At 39.4% G+C, this 17,738-nt stretch overlaps 1 protein-coding gene across 1 annotated transcript in view; it reads right to left on the reverse strand.

Annotated features, from left to right (window-relative positions):
• TNKS2 (tankyrase 2) overlaps nt 1-14,008 on the reverse strand; it is a 32,307-nt gene extending 18,299 nt beyond the window's left edge. Inside the window, exons 1-9 of the mRNA XM_054831712.1 lie at nt 13,602-14,008; nt 7,434-7,658; nt 6,366-6,461; nt 6,018-6,054; nt 5,630-5,705; nt 4,183-4,277; nt 2,918-2,984; nt 1,068-1,254; nt 30-151 (exon numbers count right to left, since the gene is read on the reverse strand). Of these exons, the coding sequence (XP_054687687.1) occupies nt 30-151; nt 1,068-1,254; nt 2,918-2,984; nt 4,183-4,277; nt 5,630-5,705; nt 6,018-6,054; nt 6,366-6,461; nt 7,434-7,658; nt 13,602-13,803 (1,107 nt within the window). The 5' untranslated portion in view covers nt 13,804-14,008. The remainder of the gene's footprint in view (nt 1-29; nt 152-1,067; nt 1,255-2,917; nt 2,985-4,182; nt 4,278-5,629; nt 5,706-6,017; nt 6,055-6,365; nt 6,462-7,433; nt 7,659-13,601) is intronic.
• Between the last annotated feature and the right edge of the window lie 3,730 nt (nt 14,009-17,738).

The following is a 17,738-nucleotide window of genomic DNA, read 5'->3' on the forward strand; positions in this document are numbered from 1 at the left end:
CAAATATTTAATAAATCCTGAGATATTACCAATGCTGTCTCATGTGTTTGAGGATGCTTGAAGTTCACTGTCTCCAAAGAAAGATGTTTCTTTATACGAGCTACATCTGATTCTCTTGCAGCCTGTAGCAGTGAGTGACCTTTGAATTCATCTTTAAAAAGAAATAAATACATACCAGAAGGTTACACTCCTTAACTCAAGAAGGATCAATAGGTTTCTTTCAGTTAGATAAAAATATTCATTTTATTCAGCAGACCATGGTTCAGACATTTCCCACTCAGACTTAAGCTTTTACATCACTTGACAAAACTTGTTAGCTAAGTCAAAACACTACAGGAATGCGCTTTGCTTCTAAATCAAAGACAGAGACATCCAAACTGGCTGAACAAGATCTATTTCCTCCCCACTGTTCTAGGTTCCACTCTTTGCATATGTACCAATTCAAGCATATATAAATCTCTACTTCTGATATGTCTTTGCAAAACGATTTCTAGATGCTAACATGAAATCTGATGTAGTATTTACTGATAATTTTTGTACATATCTCAGAAAGTTATTGTTTGACCACTGAAGGACAGAATTTGAGGGCATTCCTTTCGGCTCCTTAAGTTTGCTGGACAAAAATAAATTCCTCTGAACTTTCTGTAATTGTGGCATACTCAAACATATTCAGCATTCTAAACAGCTACGTTTTTTCTTTTCTTCAAACAAAACGGTGGAATAAAAATGAGTATTTCAACAGCCTTGATGCGATGACAGGAGCAAGTACAGAAAATGAAAACGTACTGGCAAGGTCGTGAGGGAAAGCATGTATTCAGGGAAGAAAAGCTACAAAACCCATCACAACCACATGACCATAAAACTGACAATAAAATTATTTTAAATGCCTACATTCAGAAAATATAGCAATCTTGAATTATAAACAGTGAAATGTACTGTCCAACATTGCACAATTGCTTGGAAAGTACAAGCATTTTCCAAACCTGATTTTTGGCAGGTCACTGTCTAGGGAACCTAAGTACACATTACAATCCACAACTGTAGAAATGATCTCACTTTATACTCACATGCTAATCGTTCTTTCAGTTGGGGTGTTGGAGCCAAATCAATGGTGCTTTTGTTGTGACAGTTCAACAGTGTTGGGTCAGCACCATAACTTAACAAAAGAGAACATACTTCCACCCTGTTCTTAGAAGCCGCTTCATGCAGAGGGGTGAATTGCCACAGATCCATTGCATTCACGCATGCTCCATGCTTGAAAGGGAAAGGGGTAAAAAAGATACAACAACAAAACCAGATCATTAGAAAAAGACTTCTGTCACTAGTTTCAATGCAGTAGACTGTTAAAATAAAAAAACAATGCTGTATGCAAACTGTATTGAAGATATTCTCCAGACATTCATTTTCAGCATAACACAACATTTCAGCACATTACAGTTTTTAATCCTCCAGTGTCTCACAGGTATATTCAAAGACGCCAAAGGCAGGCTAGTCTCTTCAGGCTTTCTCCAGCACCTCTAAAAGGAGAGTAGCTCTGCTACAGGTCAAATTGGAGAAACAGCCTAATTCATACACTCCAAATCACCTTTGAACAAGCTGCTGTTTCTTGTTGCTCTAGAAAAAGTCTAGAGCGAACAGTTGCACTAGGATAAATACATGTTCTCTGAATATCCTCCAAGGTACAAATACCAAGATATCTAGAAGGAGATTGGCACTTGAAGTTGACTTCAATTCAAAACATTCATGTACAAGGTTCTGCAAGTAATACTCTTGGGTGTTTAATATTTATGTAATTCTCCTCCAGTAACATTCTGTATACACCTTGAGTTCTGTCTGTAAGCAAGTCTGATAGAATATGCTCTTTCCCATTGCTCCTGTTAAAGCTGCAGTGTTTTGCAAAAAATAATTCAAGATTCACTGGAGTAGAAATCCAACAGGGAATACCACTCTAGCTTTAAACTGTTAAGACACACAGTAGTGTCTAGACAAGATGGGGTTTTTTTTGGTCTAGCACCACAGTTGTAAAGATTCACTTTACAATTGTTCGCTGAAGTACAAAAAAAGTCTTGACTACTTATACTTAAAAAAATATATGCTTATTTCAATAATTTTTTTACTTAATTTTTGCTAAACAAACCAGTGGGAACTGAGTCATACAGGATAGAACAACAGCAGATACTCCCCAACCATCCAAACATCTAGAGTTATCTAACAGAACACTCCCAGCTGTTATAATGATCATGATTTGCTGTAGCAGCTGAGAATGGTCACAGTTCGAAAGTCCCTTGGTGGACAACACTCACAGATCTTTGCAGGCCACATCTTCAAGCCACCAGTTAATGTGCATTATACTTTATCTTCAAGATTAACTAATCCAAAGAAACCACTTCATGTTAGGAAAATGGACACATTTTTCTTTCTTTGGGGTGAACACTACAATTCAGGGCCAGAATTGATGTTGTAAAGTTCACTCCCTCAAGAGACTGATTACTCTTTAATGTTAAAACATTTACGATCTTTACCAGTATTCTTTTCAAAAACCTCTTAACGCTCTGTCTGCTGAAATACTGTTCTATTGTCAAACTCACAATATTGCTCAGTTTTTATGGGGTTTTTTTGTGGATTTTTTTGGGTGAGGGTGGGAAGGCTGAGATAAGAAGTACTTACTTGGTGGTACAAAAACATTCATCTTTGGAGCAGAGAGAGTTAAAAATAGAAAGCACATTTATAAGGAAAGAGCTTCCTTGCAAGCAGAAGATTCTGTAGCTCCAGCTTAATAATCACTAACATGTAGAGCAAAAGCATTCTTTAAGTTTAGTAAATCCAAGTACAAAATAAAAAAATATGCAACTCGTATTAGTCTATTACAAACTGTTCTTATTTAATAATATGCAATTTAATCTTTTCAAAGACCAACCTTTACTAGAAGCTCTGTTACTTCATAATGACCATAGGAACAGGCATTGTGAAGTGGCACCAAATCTCTATATAGGAGAGACAGGGGGATGATGATTATCTTGGTACACATATTTCAATTCCAAATGCATCTTTAACATTGCAAATGGTACTGTGTTGCACCTTGAACATTTTACAAAAACAGTATCAGAGATGTTCAAATGAAGTTAAGGAGAAATAAGAAGCTGGAGAAGAACCCAGAAAATCCCATCAGCGTGTTTCAGAATAATAAATGCTTAAAATAATCAGATGATGACAAATTAATTGCACTGTCTTACTGCAAATGAAATGGTTCCACTCAGACTCTGAACCCTGAGCAGGAAGAGTTCCCCCTGAAATCTGCAGGGGATTTTCAGGAGTGACAGTAATTATTTCCTTTTTCACAAGAACATTGCTGTAAGATTATCTTTTCCCCTAGAAAGTAAAGAAGTCTTGCTGGCTAAAGTTTAAGTAACTGTACAATATCCTGTCAGCTGTTACTGATAGCAGAGCTACAGAGGTTTTAAAGCCAGCCTCATACTCCTTCTAACCCAGTGGTTTTAGGAGCAAGTGAGAAATTGCCCAAAGTGAATTCTTTCATGGTGGGCTAGTAAGGGAGAAATGACAAAAATGAATTCCAACCCCAAGGTGACAATTAAAGCTGTCTGATCAGGCAGCTATTTATGTAGCTGTGAAGTGATCCTAGGAAAAAAAGAGGATTAAGAGTTTGCTTTTCATAATCTTTAATGTACATAAATACACATTTATAAAAAGGTTTTTCATTATATTTTATGTAAATGGACTTAGCATGTCTGTATTTCACTACATTGCCTGACATAACCAAATGCTTGAAAATGTAGTCCAAATAAAAGCTCTGTGAAACAGATCTTTGATTTTTATCGCATTCTTTGCAAAAAAAAAAGCACAGAAACTTAAAAGTAGAAAGAAAATTAAGATTGATTCAATCATTGAAACATTTACACATATGAATGTGTTTTATTAAACAAGAGAGAATAATTTGGCTAGCGATACCTAAAAGGCAGCATGTTCTATGGTCACCTCAATTTGGATTCTACTGATTCACAAGTCTTAAGCCTGTACACTTTACATTTTTGTCACAACAGAAAGGTTAGATGGCGTTAACTGTCTCAAGTCAAAACATCTTCAAGGTTAAAAATTACCATTCTTTACTTCATCTCAATTTTTAAGAAATTCTGTTTATTCTGAACAAAGGAAAAATTAACCTACCCTTTATCCTTAGCATGTACGTCAGCCCCATGTTGCAGTAAGAGCTGCACTATTTTTACACGGTTATACCCAGCTGCTAAATGTAAAGGAGTAGACTGAAATGACAGAACGTAGAAGTAATCAGTAACACAAAATCAAGGGTTCATTTTATATATTATTTTTGCAAAACTTGTTAACGTACTAATTATTGAAGTCCTTAAAATACTTGCAATATTAAAAAAAACCCATAGAGTGCTTGAATTAGACATTTGATAACTATGTTCATTGTTTACTGACTACTTTCAGAGTCACCAAACACAAATCCTGAATTTACTCTGTAACTAATACATTCTGGCAATAAAGGCCCTCTTAATGGATTTTTTGAGTTCTGCAGTCCACTTTTGTCTTTTAGCCTACCATAACTATAAATACTTTGCTGGGACAAACTGCATCCCTTTTGAATGCGGAAATAAGATGGCCATTAGGAACAACGGCTGCTAAATTATAGAGAGGTCTCCCTGCCAATCAATAGATTAAGTTTAGAAATTATCAACAGAGATTGTTACCCACATCTGTGAGTGCAGTAAGTTAGTGGGGTGTGGGGGAAACAATCTTCTCTTCTAAATTCTCACCCTGCACACAGCAGTTGCATAACTGCTCTATGATCTTTTCTAGCAAACCCACTCAAGCACACCCATCAGCAGCACCAAGGGCAGAGCTACAAATTAGCAAAGAGAAATCTTGTCCTCTTCATTTATGAACCCATCAACTGCACTGGGTTTGTACGGTTCCTAGAGGATGAGTCTCATAACTAGAAGATGAGACAACAGAGATGCATAGGTGTTTTACAGATCCCCGTATCTTACCACATAGCCTCAAACAGGGAAACTCATTTGAACAAAACTTAACTGAATGAGTACACAAACTTAATGAGAACAACGAGGATGCCAAAAATTGATACCCAATAATCTGAACCTTTGGTAAGCTTGGGGCGGAAACCAGGAGACTATCAGGATTTTCTGGAATGGAGATTTTGAACATTTTTCATATAGTTCTTCACCAATACTTATAGTGATGAATAGATTGTTCCTGAAACAGCAGCAGTAACTTGCCTAGCGTGTATGGTAAATAAGAGGCCTGTGCCTATCTCTTTGTGATAGTGACAAGAATCTATGAAAAAGCCTCCCTTTTTTAATCACTGCAGATATGAAGGTCAAGCAGAAGTTCCAACTGAAAAGGTGTGTGTTTACTGCTCCTAGATGGAAATACCTATGTAGTCCTTTTAATGTTAAAAAACAACAACAAGAAAAAAATAATCAGCTAACTGCTAGAGGGATACAATCTTATTTTCCCACATATATTGAAGAAAATAGATAGATTCTATGCTTAATCTTAAAATCTGGTCAAACAATAACTGTGAAATATGTAAGAGTGAACTAATTTTAAATCAGTTTTTAAACAAAAATACCTTTCTGCCATCACTTGCATGACAGTTAACATTTAATGGTGTAAGAAGAGACATCATCTTTTCTTCATTTCCACTCCTGAAAAACAAGATATAAAATGAGCAGAACTCTTTTTAAACCAGTTTTTAGTAGCTTAGTATGTTTTTATATTTTTCCTTGCTATAATGTTGAGCAGATCTGTTCTGAAGTAATAGATTCACTACTGTATTGTCAGCATTAAAGGGAAAGCAAAAATGCATTCATATAACTATTTTTGTAGCTTTATTCACAGATAACAACCAAAGCTTAGCATCTAGATGGAATGCCAGCTCAAAAGCCAATACATATATGTTCATTACACACAATTCTGAAAATATAACTAAATTCCAGATATTTTCCAAACATGCATACCTGGCACTTTCTAAGAGTTCATCTTTCTTGTATTCACCTGGAAGACAAAGGGAAGTTTCTTTAGTTGTTAAACAAATATCTATATATAATGAAGTTCACTACTTATCCTCCTCTTCCAAAATCTTACAGGAGTTCTAAATATTTCACAGTCCGTTACTGGACTAGCACAGTTAACTATTTATCTAGAATATGTCTTTTGACTGAGATGATGAAGGCCATATGGGAATTTCTACTTAGAATTATAAAACAGAGAAGTTAAAGTAATATCAGAAACACAAAAACCAAAATACTATATTACATTCATTTGAATGTTATTAGTCATAACATAATCTAAAGATTATCACTTACCAGTCAGCACTGCTTTTGCAGACGGGTCTGCTAAATCCAAAGCTGTTCTTCCATCTGTGTTCCGGATGGTTGGTTCAGCGCCATGCTGCAGCAGTACTATAAAATGGCAAAGTTTTACATGAGAAAACAGTTTGATAAGATAAGACTTACAAGATGTGTCATTACTTTAAGCTGCAAGCAACAAAAGACATATCCCATTTACTGATCCTAATTTCTCCTCTCCCATTTTTAATGTCAGAATTCCTTAATGTCAACGTGAACAGTTTAACTAATGAAACGTGCCTAGACACATTTTATGAGAAAAAAGCAGAGCAGAAATAGAACAATCACAGACTGGCAGGAGGCAATCTCAGTTGAAAGGCTGTGACTGACACCACAAAAACCAGCAGCTACTTCACATCAGCTCCAGAGCATGCTGCCTCAAATCCACCAGTGACTATGCCCTAAACTGTACACAGCAGTAGCAGACCATGCATCTTGCACTCATATCGGGGCCCAACAGGCAATGTTATATATACAACTCTCCAGATGTGTGGTTTGCTCTCATTTACTTTATTAAGGAACACAATCAAAAAAAATTAAGTTTCTTCACCACATATCTAACTTTCTACCTCTTCCTAGCTCTGAAGAACTGTGTAGGCAAAACAAGTGGTGAATATAATTGAAGTTTAGCCCCTATCCTTAACTAATTTAACATGGCTGCTATACAGAGACAGAATGAATCCACTATTAAAACCAGTTTTGTTCTTTCCACTGCACTGTGAGTAGCAGCAGAGGGCAGCATACGAGCCTATGCTGAAGTAGAAGAGAATCTACCTCCACCACATCACTCTAAAGCTCTTTCCCCAAGATGTTAATGTGAACCTTTATACTTAGGCAATTATAAAAAACAGATCTAAAAACTTGTTTCTTATAAAACTGGCATATGAATTTAAGTTTATGAAAGATTTTTAGGTTTAATTCTTATATCAGCCATAGCTTCATAGAATAAAATGGTCTTTAAAAGGTTCATGATTTTTCACGGTGAAAAGAAATGACTCAGTCACAGGAAGAGTGGGAGAAAATTACCAATGCAGACATCTGTCTTGCCCTTAATGGCAGCTTCATGAAGGGGAGTGTAATTCCAATTATCCCGAGCATTAGGATCTGCACCATGCCGCAAGAGAAGATTGACAACTTCAGCATGACCAAAAGAGCAAGCGTTGTGAAGAGGAATAAGGCCTCCATCATCTCGTGCATGGACATTGGCACCACTTTGAAGTAAATATTCGACTACATCCTTCCGACCAAAACCTGGAAGAGATAAAGGGAGGAAGGATGTCAGAGTGGGGTAAGAGAATTCCCTGTCCCAAATACACAGATTAAAACAACAAACTTAAATAACAGTAACCACTCTAAATAACAATCACAACTGGCATTCTTTACTAAAGGAGCATTTATATTTTTGAAACCCCTAAAAATTAGATTAAAATCAGTAGAAAAATAATATTCAAGATTACTGAAACAATGAATATCTTGATAGGGCTCCCATGAGTCAATAGCTTCTTGAAAACTTATAATAAAAAGAAAAAAACACTGACAACAAAAGCTCTTTTTCAGTCATTTTATATGGCTATTAAACCAAACAATACTTTGTATGATACTCTGCCAACCCACAGTCAGTTTGTGGATGCACCAATAGATGAGCCCTGGGAGCAGTAACGATGAGACTGGCTACAAGCCATACATGTACAAGTCTTATTCTAAGCTTTTAAAAAAGATTCATGTAACATGAAAAGTATTTTATACAAACATGTTGCTTTTTTTTTTTTTTTTTAAAAGACAGTAAGTAGCACTGCTCAGGTTAAAACTGGAAGCATGGCTATTTGTTTTCTAAGGAATAATTAACATAATGTGCACACAGTTTCTATCTTTGAAATGATCACTTAAGAAAACCCTCAGGGGCATAAGAAGTTTATCTGAGACCATTCTCCACTGAAGAAATTTATTATGAGAGTATGCACAACCATAATTTAAAGATATTAATAATGTCTATTTTCAGTTATGCCTAAAATGATTATAAATATTCGATCACGACTGAAGCACAAAAATGCTCTTACACATTCTAAGGGATTTTTTAACAAACCTGTCATTCAAGTTAGTAGACAAAAAAAATATGCCCACTTGCACATTTGGGGCTAGAAACATAAGATAAAGTAAGTGCTCTTATAAGCCAATTCTATAGCCACTATTGTTTAGTTACAGCTGTATCTTGCACATTTATGTAACAGCAAATAAACCAGAACATCAAACTGTATCTATGTTTTCTCTAATATCTTCACAAGAGGCAACAATGACTTAGGACTTCTGCTTGTAGCCATTATCTGGTAACCAACTGGTTACGTTCCAAAGGCCGCTGCCTACAGAAATCCCTCAAAGGTTTCATGAAGGTCTCTTTGGGTCTCAGGGATTATTAGGGCAGGTAAGAGCCATATTTTGGTATTTATCAGACTTGCGCCAAGTACCTTCTGGGAAATAACCTGTGTGTGCAGGACTTGGCCTTCCTTGCTTTAAATATGTGACTTGCAAACTGTTTTCCTGAAGAGATGAAGAACTGGGTGGGGATGACGTCTTGAGCTTTTCCCTCAGACTGAATCATCACACAGTTGCCAACACCAGAGATACTGAGATTGTAGCAAATTTAAACTTTGTTACAAGTCATTCATGGAAGGTAGGCAGGTGTAAGTCCCTGCAACTATAACCTAGAAACCATGTTTATTCCTGATAACCACACAGCATTTCAGGGACAAAGTCACAGAGACATATGAGAAGTGACAGCGTCTTAGTTACAACTTAACTTTTTTGTCTTAGTTTAGTTGCAACTCAACTTTTTTATAGCATGTTCTTCACTAAACCTGACAAATCTTTCTCTCAGACTGACACCAACTGAAATCCTGGAGCAAGAATCACTTTCACCTTCACTATTGGAAGCTCAAAAACCAAACATATCCATTGTTAAGCAATTTCTGGATCCTACTTGCTGAGAGGAGATCTCATATACAAGCTGTATATGCCAAAGAAAGAGAGGCCAGGAAAGGTATTCAGAAAAGCCTTTGTTAAATTCTATCTTTCCTCCTCTTCCCTCAAAAGTGTGGTAAGGGACCACATTCCCCACAGATTTCTGATTATTATAAAAATAATTTTATGTGAAACTTTTTAATCCCAGAATGAAAGACATTTTCAAGTAACAAGACTATACTGGTGATGTGCTTAAATTCTTCAAAATACATTATGAACACTGCAAATCTTAAGCTTGCTAGCACCTTGACTTCGACAGAACCACATACTGTACTGCAAATCCACTTTTGAGTCTCAACATTCCAGTTACCCATCTTATAACTAACAGAAGGCACCTTGCTTGTCCTAACAGAGAGCAGGAGCTCAGCACACTTGAAATGAGAACTGGATCAGACCTATGGTCCATGCAAAACCAATGTATCTGCACAGGCACAGTAAGCCATATTCACTGCTCATACATGCACATTTCTGCTGCCAAAAACCCCCAGGACCTATACAATGTATATCCATGCAGCCACGTTGTCTATATAGTAAGTTATATGCAGCATATTTCTCATTCTTAAATTTAGCTTTCATGACCAGATATTATAAATATTGTTATTTTTCCTGAATGTGTCCTCCTGAACTGTTCTTACATCTTCAGAATTTTAAAAAATTGTTTCTAGTTTGAATTTGCTAAATTCTTCAAGGATCTATTCAGATAAAACTTTTCACAAGTACCAGAGTCCTGCAAACACATCATCAAAGCTGTTACTTGATGACAGACTGCTTGGTATCTTCTTCTTTCAATACAAAAAAGTGTTTTCCAGAACTGCTTTAATTATGTTAGAAAAGCCTCTGATCAAATTCTCTGTCCAGAAGTTACACGTCTGGTAGCTAAACACCACTTATTCTTGTACAGAAGGCATTCCTGTCCCTCAAAGCTTTGATGTATAGCCATGTTTTTGAATGCCCACCTTAGCAGGAATCAATACCATAACTGAAAATCAGCTGTAGTAAATCTCATTATAAGCGTAGAGAATTCATGTGGATGCCCTCTATTTAGTACACAGGTTCAATCAGACACAGTTCATGAGCAACCCACAGCTTATCTCTGTGCAAAGCTTGCATCCATTTGGAAAATACCCTAAGTATAGCTACACACCTAAACTACCTATAGTTATTTTAATGTTCAGATGGGCTCATTTGCATCACACCAATTTTTGTAACTTCTCTTCAGCACTGAGCACACAGCAGGGATTCCTTACTTTCTTGTGGAAGCATCTGTATAAGAGGGCACCATATATGGGAAGAGAAGTATTTTCTCATCATTGCCTAAAGGATGTATGCCTACAGAGGAGGTGGCCAAACTCTTTATTATGGTCTCTCCCTCGTCTCTCTCATTTTCACTGAGAGCACAAAGAGGGGACAGCTTTTGCTGACACAGGGAAGGGAGCTGTATTACCTACTGTAATAGTTCCTCTCTGCCATTAGTCCACTGCTGCAAAAACAATTTCAACACTTAAAAACCTCCAACATTGTCATTTTTAAGGGGTGGGGGGTTTGGCTTTTGATCTTCTATCAAAAGACCAACTAAACGGTATTGCAGCTTGCAACTGTGTGACATAACTGTCTCATCATCATGAACACTTTAGATCTATTGCAAAGTAGAAGGGCTACTCAGGGCCTCCAGCTGACACTCTTCTACCATCTAAGTAGCTCACTGTACTTGTTCCCAGAAAAATTACAAACTTTTAGCTGACAAAACCTGAATATTAATCACAATAGAAGCTTGTAACTGTATTTAATAAAAAAAAGTATTTGTATGCAGTCACTGTTGTGTCGTAATTGACATTCAGCTTTTCATCCCATCAAAATTAGGTAACAGAAACAACTGAGCTCCAATTCTTCTCCCCTGCCCCAGGCGTTCATTTTTTCAATGACTTTTAGTTTGCAGGAAGTGCATTTTCGTTCCTGCCAAGTCCCTAAAATCTTGTGATACTTTCAAGTTTGACTGTGATGAAAAGGATTGACTTGAGGAAGTATGTGCACCTTATGGTGAGAGAGGACTGAGCCTATTACGTTGCAAAGGGTGGTGGGCTCATGACTTAAGCTCCAGCACAACTTATCTACCACACACACAGTTGTGTACTAAAAAATCCAAAGAGCAACCTCCACCAAGATCCCAATATGTATTACTTCAAATAATGACATATGCTCAGGGAGAGCTTGCAGTATTTTTTTAATGTATTTTAAAATCACCTTTAAAAAAAAGACACATGGAAAAAGAAGAATTTGTTTTATTTCTTTAAATTGCTAGGCAAGATCTGGGAAAAGACTTAAAAAAATGGAACCCAAACTCAGACACCAGAATGCGAATTAGAAAAAAAGCCAATACAAAACCTATCTTCATATTTCATTTCCACCTCTTCCATAAAACAAGTCTTGAAACTTAATGAAACTAGTCAGAGAAGTTTTGTAATGTATTTTCTAAGAACACACACCTAGGCTAAACAAAGCAAGAATACAACAGACTTTTGCTTTTACTTCCTGGAATGTAACTCCTTTAGATACAGAAGACAAAAGCAGCTAGTATTACTCCAACTGTGACTAACTGGGGAAAAGCAAAATAAAACAAAAACAATAACCACAGAATCCAGGAGTTACTTATGTCCATCTTTCACACTGAGTCCATTGCAGGTAGGCTGACAACAGCAGAGTTCTACTTGAAACAGGTAGAAGCAGGAAGTGTTAAATCAAGAAATTACACTAGTATTTTAAGTCACGTTAACCAGAAACTTTCAGCATCTCTTACAGTCTTGTGAGAGGAGCAATTAATTTCTCTGTATCAAGTCTGAAGCAGACGTAAGCCTCTCCCATTTACACACCAACCTATTTAACATTAGAAGTCTAACAACTACATGAACTTATTGCTATGCAATTTTAAAGAAAAAGCTTTCTGTAAATCAGGAGTTCTGTTTTTTAAAGCCCAGATAGATCGCTCCTGTCCAGAGAGATAAACTAGATCACTATATTGCATGAAAAACTCTTTAGGCACAACCTCCCCCCCCCCCCCGCAAAAAAACCAAAACCAAACCCCAAACAGAGAAACCCTCACTTCCCAAAAATGTTGTAAAACATATTCATTTGTTTAGAAGTTCAGAATTTATTAGTGAACAGGCAGGACTGCTGTGTATAAAAGGCTGCAAAATTGTTTTCCTCTGACAGGGTATTTTAAGTTGTCTCCTGGGCTCTCTTGTTGATCAAGTTTCTTAAATCTGTGAAATACAGCTGTCCTGAAAAGAGGCTTTCAGTAACTTAGACCTGTTAAATCTACTGAATAAGAGAAAAGGACACCTTAAGCAGAAACCTTTTCCAAAACAATTCAGTGAGGAAACAAACATCTTTATTACTATCCATACTGTTTAGCTGAAAAGACGCTGCTGTCTTCTGCAGCCTGCCAGCCTCGGAGTCCTACATCTAACCCTGTAATCAAATTGAAACAAACAACAGAAAACAGTCACAGTCAGGTCTTTGTTTAAAAAGGTGGGATATGATCTTCTGGGCTGTTGTCAGTGAAAGCAGTTGTTCTGCGACGTCAGTTTGCGTATTTAAGTCCCAAATTAACAAAGTCTATTTGCTAAAGATAAGAGTGCAAAAAGCTTAGGAACAGTGTTATCTGACAGGCACCCTCCGTGGGTGAAATTCTAAAAATGAACAGGCCTGTTGAAACCAATGGAAACAGTACCTGGGACATATGTCACCTGTCAGAGCTCACATGCCACAACATGAACAGTCTAAACCTCAGTCCAGATGTCCTCAACGACAGCTGAGCTTGCTTTTTTTTTTTTTTTTTTTTTAAGAAAAAAGAAACAAGACGCCGCCTGTACCACTCGGCAACCTCCACCGCGTGGGTGACAGCTAATCAGGCACGCGAGAGCGGGCGTCGCGCCTGGAGACGGCCACATTCACGGGACGGCCGCCGGATGCCCACGGGGGCCGGCGAAGCGCTCGGACCCCCGCGCTGCGCCAGGCCCACCCCCCGCGGCGGGGCCTGCGGGGCACAGCGCACCCAGTGCTCCTCCGCGGCCCGGCCAGGCCTGGCTCCGCGCCCAGAGGGAGGCGGAGGCGCGCGGCCCGGCAGCGGGCCTGGCGCCCGGCGGGGCCGTCCCCGAACTCCCCCTTCCCCAGAGCCGGTACCTGCGGCGAAGTGCAGCGGGCTGGACTTCCTGCCCGCCGTGTCCCGGCTGTTCACGTTCTCAGGCCGCACCAACCGCTTGACCCGCTCCACGTCCCCGTTCCTGCAGGCCTCGAAGAGCTCCCGAGCCGGCTCCGCCGCCGCGCCGCAACCCGGCGCCTCAGCCAAGGCGGCCGCGCCGCCCGCGCACCGCCGCCCCGCCATGTCGGGCCCGCCGGAGGCGGCCGAGCAGCCCCCGCCGCCCCGCTCACAGGCCGCGGCCCTCCGCCGCGGCAGCCCTCGACACGCGCCGCTGGGCGGGGCGCGGAGCCCTCCGCATCGCGGCGGAGGGATCCGGGCGGAGCGGCCGCGGCAGCAGCACCACTGCCTGCCGCGCTGCGCAGGCGCGCCCCGACGGGCCGGGCACGCGCAAGGCGCGCACGCGTTGGAAGCCGAACCGAGCATGCGCACGGGGGCGGCGGGACGCTCCCTCGGTGGATGTGGGGTGGCAGAGCTCGTCCGGCTCCTCGCGGCCCCTCAGCCTCCTCACTGCTCCCGGGGGCTGCGGGTCGCACCGCACCGCTCGGCCCTTACCTCAGCGGCCGGTGTTTCCGCTGCGCTCAGGGAGGCGCTACCAGGGCGGGCGCTCATGGCTGGGGCCTAGACCCGGGTGCGGGCTGTCGAGGTATGCGTGAACCGAGGGGGCGGCCGGGTCCCCCGCCATTGCCGCCTCACGGTACTCTTGTTGTCTCAAAGTGTTGTCTCAGTTCTCCTACCCCCCAGCTCCCGAAGGCCCTTACTGCTGCGGAAAGCATCTGAAACTGGATTCTTGTTAATAAGAAACAGTTTTTCAGTACGCTTTTCTCAAAAGTTTGGGAGGAAGATGCAGCTCATGTAGTCTGTCTTTAACCTGCTGCCTGCTTTGTAGGGGAAGGTTTGTAGCACAAAACCTCAAATACAGAGCTAGCAATTCGTCCCAGAAGAACAGAAATGCCCCTTTGCTGCTTACAGTAATTAAGTCTAGGTTAGGAGGTGACAACTATTGAAGGATTTTTTTCCCAGTAAAATGTCTAAGAGTGCATTTTGGTGCTAATAACTTCATGATGTAACCAAAATCCTTACATAGTTATTTACATAGCAAAATATCTTGCCCAAAATGAAGTGCATAATAACTATGAAATGGAAATTATACAATTAAATTACACAGTTCTATTTTTTAATCTTGGAAAACAGGTATTAGAAAATACTGTTGGTTGACTTTGCTAATTCAAGGTTTTGGAAGATAACAGAAAGCCAAACAAGCTTGATGGGGAAGCTTGAACTCATATGGGACTAACTAGAGGATTCATTTGGTAATTTTGAAATGCATTTTTTGACTCACGCCATAACAAAACACTTACTTTGGAAAAGGTAGTTGAATATCAGTAGCTTCCTGTTCCAAAGGCAGGACAGCCAAGTGCCTGAGCTTGCAAACTATTGTTATACGGGTAAATGAAATGGCCTAAGCACCAGGAAGAGGTGCTGCTGGTAATTTCCACAGCTTAGTCACTCCCATTCTGTTCAACACCCTTGTCTCTGAAACAAGGCGGTTACATCCATGTTGCCTGCCCCTGATCCATGCTGATGCCTAAACTGTGCCCAGGAATTTTTTTGGGGAGACTAGTAGCTGTCCCAGGCCAGACCCATGCTACAGTAACAGGTTAAGGACCAATGCCTGTGTTTATGTCCTGGTGCTGTTTCATTTGTTAATTCACACATAGCCACAGTAGAAGTGGGATGGATGAATGCAGCCAGGAACAGAAACCATGTGCTTTGATAAACACATGATGCCTTGGTCGTGTGTATTTTCTGTCATCCCACTAGCTCTTCTCCCCACCACCACTTCAATTACAAGCTGTGCTCAGCAGGCAGGGAAAAGTCAGGCTGTGACCAGAGTCCCTCTATCAGCTTTGTCACAAATACATAATTTATCCACTGCTTTGCATGTGGCCATAACGTTTTGGCATAAACTGTCATCAAATGTGGCTCATGGGCCTGCAGCCATCTCAGACCTTCCCAAAGTATGCATGATGAAAAGTGCCCTTTCTACAGGCAGGCTCCACAGACTGAAAACAAGATCTGCAGCGCTGCCATTTGTATCTTTGGTTAGCCCCATTGGCATCACTGGAAAAAATACAAAAGTTTTGAGTTCATAAACCCTCCTTCAGGCCTATGGCAGAGGTAGCAAATGGGTTAACTTGGTTGCTTCCATTTCAAAACTGAAGAAGGGACCGTGTATCTAAAAGTCTGTGGAAGTATAAATACCTGTGTAAATACAAACATATTCTGCTCCCCAGGTCTTCTAAAGAAGTTTAAAACTAGAACAATTTTTCGCTAGTTCACTATAAACTCTATTTTTCTTTCCTTGGCAAAAACTATTACCAAATGCTAATGGAATAACTGAGTTAGAAAAAGAGCAGGATTATAAAAATAAAGATATGATCTAAAATAAACAAACTCTCCATTCTTTCCACATTGTTATACCAAAAAGATACTATTATTCTAAATTATCTATAGCCTGACTTCCTTTTCCAGTATGGCTTCCTGGTAGCTTGAATATAAAACTATTGCAGGTCTCTGAGAATGGAAAATAATTTAAAAAAAAATGTTATCCTGTAAGAGCAGGATTCAATTAGACTTGAATTTAGTGAGTCAAAGACTCCCAGCATATTTTAGGATTGGTGTATTAATAGCCTTCACACTGACTGTTGAGATTCATATCATGTAAAATAAATCTACTTCTATGAGAAAATAATCTGTAAAATCTAGTGCTTTCCTTCAGTCTTCTGTACAATAGTATGCTTAGAAAACCATAGCTGAAATATATGCCAAATCCCACCCAATTTATGTGGTAGGTAAGGATTTTTCTAGGGGAAGGGGAGGTTTATAACCCACCTGTTATTAGCACCACCTGAGGGGCTCAGTCATTAACAGTTTGGAAACTTTTGCCTGATATTTTTTTTTAGTGTAATTTGTGATATACCAATAGCCTCTACCTTTGCAGCATATTTATGTTAGTGGCATGTCCTGGCCTAATAGATACATGAAAATATTCCTGAAGTGTGCTTAAACAGTTTATTTAGAAACATGGTTGGTCGCTAGAGGGCAGAAAAGAAGGAAGAAGAAAAAAGACAAAGAAAAAAGAAAAAAATAAACAGAAGAAGAAAATAATAAGAAGAAAATGAAAAAGAAAAAGAAAAGGAAAAAGGGTCCATTTGGTATGGACAGACTAAGGCAGCCTTAAAAATAAAGCCTTTTTATTTCTGCTTAAGAGATTGAAGTTTGGTTATGGGCAGAGACATCATTCATGCCAATCTGCAAGGCAGTCCATCAGATTTAGGATTTTCAGCTGTCAGCCCTTCATTTTGTGAAGATTTCTCAGCTCTGTGAAACTGGCCACTGCAGTGGTTTGCTTTGCTCTTGGGAGCAAAGTAAAATGCTAGAATTAATAGGACATTTCACGTGTTCAGAAATTTAACTTATTCCAAAAGAAGAATGATTTAAAATTTGTTCCATTTGAAGTATTTCCAGATGAGACTTGGGAAAAAACCTCCAACCAACCAACAATAATTAATGCTGTACATCAGGAAATAATAAAACATGCCTATAAAGAAAACAGGTAATTTTGGAAAGAAACAGAAGTCGTCTATTGTTTAGTTACTAAATTTTTAAAACTATAACTAGAAGCTTTCTCAGTGCAAGCTACTTTTTCTAAATTAAAAGAGATGCCGATCAATTTAAGAAATAAGAGCTCACGGCAAGATCAAAGCAGTACAGATTGTACAACAGTGAATGTTTGTACAACCAGATCTTTAAAGGAACTTACTTTCTCCCTCTTCTCATCCCATCTACCAAGTACTTTGGCTACTCATTTTAAGCAGGAGCTAGTTCCTTTTCTCTGCCAGTCATTCATCTGTAGTTAGTGGCATATTAGATGTGCCAGCTTTGTTCTACCAGCAGATGGGGGTAAAGTGGAATAAATATAAAATGTTCTGGAATAATAGAGAGAGAGTGAGGCACTGAGAGATTGAGCATTGCAGAGAGAAGCAAACACAGAACCAAGCGGTCCCTCTAGGAGATGTGGATACACTGATTTGTTGACAAGCTGCAATGGCAGGCAA

The sequence above is a fragment of the Grus americana genome, chromosome 7 (genome assembly GCF_028858705.1).
Source record: "Grus americana isolate bGruAme1 chromosome 7, bGruAme1.mat, whole genome shotgun sequence".
Lineage (NCBI taxonomy): Eukaryota > Metazoa > Chordata > Aves > Gruiformes > Gruidae > Grus > Grus americana.